Here is a 2697-nt window from a genome sequence, read left to right as displayed (position 1 = left end):
AAATTATCTTAAACAATATTAAAACCTAAGACAATAACGTTTGTTACACATAAAGCAACAATCAATTTATAGCTTCCTGCGACATATATATAACTAGACATTGCTCGTGATTTCGTCCGCGTGGTATTAAAAACAATAGGAAAAACAACTATGTAACACTGATAATGAAACTTTTTAATGCTGTATCAATTTTAGAAATCGGCTTATCTTTTGAGTTATTTCAATACATAAATAAGTCAATGATGTAAAACTTTCCTCTTTATAATATTACTATAGTTGTTTATTTATGCAAAATGCATAAATCTTTTGGTTAAATATTAAAGATATCGTCATTTTTGTCTTTCTAGATTGAATGGAACCTTGTTATCGCACCCGGACTGGCAGAACCGACAGCTGAGTCCTCCACTAACGGCGCTAAGACGACCACAGACAACGGACAGATCAAATCCCGTATATACTGCGAGGTGCCCTACATTGAAGCGGCTTACAGATGCTACTCGCAAGACGAATCTTCTATGAGACCCAAGTTCTACGCATTGACCAGTGCTGAAATTAATAATCAGGTATGTGCCTTAGATGTTAAAAATCTTAGTAAATTAATACATAAAAAGAATTGTAAAAAAACATGTCCTAACACACAAATTATGGCAGACGACGATGATCCAGATTTTTTTTAGGTTCTGTTAAAATTTTGGATTTGTTAAAAATCACGATATAAATGATCTAATCTTTCTGCATAACATTCACATTCTCTTTACAGTCTTGTTTCTATATAGCTTTTGTTTCATTTCTACTTATGTAGCGAATCCGAAATTCTCTACATAACTTCCACACTCCTTTACACGAGTTTCTTCATATTTTCGTTATATTTCCAGGAGAATCCCAAATTCGATGGATTAGCGTGCAACTTCGTGCTGGGCACGCCGCACAAGCTGAAGTACCCACTGCTGCTGGACGCGCTGCTGGCGCTGCTGAACGCCGCCTGCGTGTGCGACAACACGCAGCACCGCGCCGCGCCCGCCGCGCTCGCCGCCGCGCACTACTGCTTCCAGACCGCCTGGAGGTATACCAACACATATTAACATGTTAACATTATCTAATGTATGTTTCTCTTTTCTAACATTTAACAACTATACTAATATAATAAAGAGGAAAGATTTGTATTTGTGTATGAATTGAAATAACTCAAAAACTATTTCCGATCGAGCAATTCTTTCACCGATAGAAAGGTAATTTATTTGTAGTAAAATAGGCAATTATTTGTATTATGCTTTAATTTTACGCGGGCGAAGTCGCAAGATACAGCTAGTAATGTATAAAACAGTGTGATGAAAATGTGCGATTACATTTTTGTAGCACTCACGATCACGATTTTTAATTCTACCTTGTGAGAGATTGTATGCTGTGACCGCTTGCTTAAAACACGTTTTATTATTCACAGAAATTACTTGTTTTTATTTTATGATATTGAATTAATACGAGTTTCGTGAAAACAGATTAGTGATCAGCATGCCGCCCGCGACGCCGCACATGGACAAGCTGCAGGCGGGCACGAAGGCGGAGCTGCCCTCCCCGCTGCCGCTGCACGCCGTCATCTGGGCGCCGCGCGCTGACAACAAGAAGGTCTTCAACCCCTGGCTCAAAGACGCCCTCGTCAAGCAAGGGATGTACACACAGGTTCGTTACAATGCCTTTGAATTATTATTGAATACTTTGATAGTCTACAGTTTTTTCTGGTAGTTTGTCCACAGTCCTTAGTCACTAATGGAATCTAGACTTTCCTATTTTCCGAGAATAAATGTTGATTTTAAAACGGGAAATTGAATTTATTCTTTCTCTTTCAGTATGCAGAAAATTTGTTAGCCGGTGTGAGCGCATCATGCGATAATATAAAATACACGGCTTGGCTCGCCTCGGAAACTATAAAACACTTGAAACAAAACATCACTTGTGAGTATAATTTGAATAATATTATAAAGGAAATTAGTTTCGTTATTATTGTATTTTAAATGACATTTAACTTGTAGCGAGTGGTTTACCATCTCTGCTTGACGTTATATCGTGCGACGCTGCGTTGGTGCGGCTCAAGGTGTGTCTCGCGGATACCACTTCAGCTGCGGAGGCGCACCAGTTTATGCCAAACCTCTTGGATCTACTAGACACTATATTAGACTGCTGCCGGTAAGTGCTTTTATTATTTTGATCTCTTGATTACCATGGCAACCTTGATGTTGTCAGCTTGTAGTTTATGATCCCTTTCCCACATGAACATTTTTTTTTTCAATTTATTTACCCCTAAGTTTAATACCGTGAAAATATATAGCCTAAAGTGTGTCTTGAAGAAAGAATTATTCAGAAATATGCAGTGATTGCTGAAGCTATCCTATCCTACGCTACTAAGTAGTAGTGTCAGTTTACGCGTTATTATCATACTAATATTATAAATGCGAAAGTTTATGGTAGATGGATGTTTGTTAGAGTTGTAGCCTAAACGGCTGAACTGATCTGGATGTAACTTGGCATATGACTAGATTAAATTCCACGAGGGGTTGCGGGCAAAAGCCAGTGTTATTATAGATTATTACAATGATCCCTGTTTGTAGGCTGAGCGCAGGAGCTGAATTAGAGAACGTATTAGAGCCGGCCAACGACTCGTGTGAGCGCGCGGTGAACGCGGCGCGGCTGGCGGTGTGCTGC

The 2697-nt window shown here is 39.2% G+C and overlaps 1 protein-coding gene across 1 annotated transcript in view; it reads left to right on the top strand.

The window, feature by feature from the left end:
- Positions 1–2697, top strand: part of LOC106107782 (E3 ubiquitin-protein ligase UBR4) — a 34224-nt gene that overhangs the window by 8376 nt on the left and 23151 nt on the right. The window contains exons 17-22 of the mRNA XM_013288785.1: positions 348–563; positions 876–1063; positions 1497–1677; positions 1845–1950; positions 2028–2181; positions 2604–2697. Of these exons, the coding sequence (XP_013144239.1) occupies positions 348–563; positions 876–1063; positions 1497–1677; positions 1845–1950; positions 2028–2181; positions 2604–2697 (939 nt within the window). The remainder of the gene's footprint in view (positions 1–347; positions 564–875; positions 1064–1496; positions 1678–1844; positions 1951–2027; positions 2182–2603) is intronic.

Source organism: Papilio polytes, unplaced genomic scaffold, assembly GCF_000836215.1.
Source record: "Papilio polytes unplaced genomic scaffold, Ppol_1.0 DF821845.1, whole genome shotgun sequence".
NCBI lineage: Eukaryota > Metazoa > Arthropoda > Insecta > Lepidoptera > Papilionidae > Papilio > Papilio polytes.
Note: the sequence above shows the minus strand (reverse complement) of the source record. Positions and strands in the feature narration are given on the sequence as shown.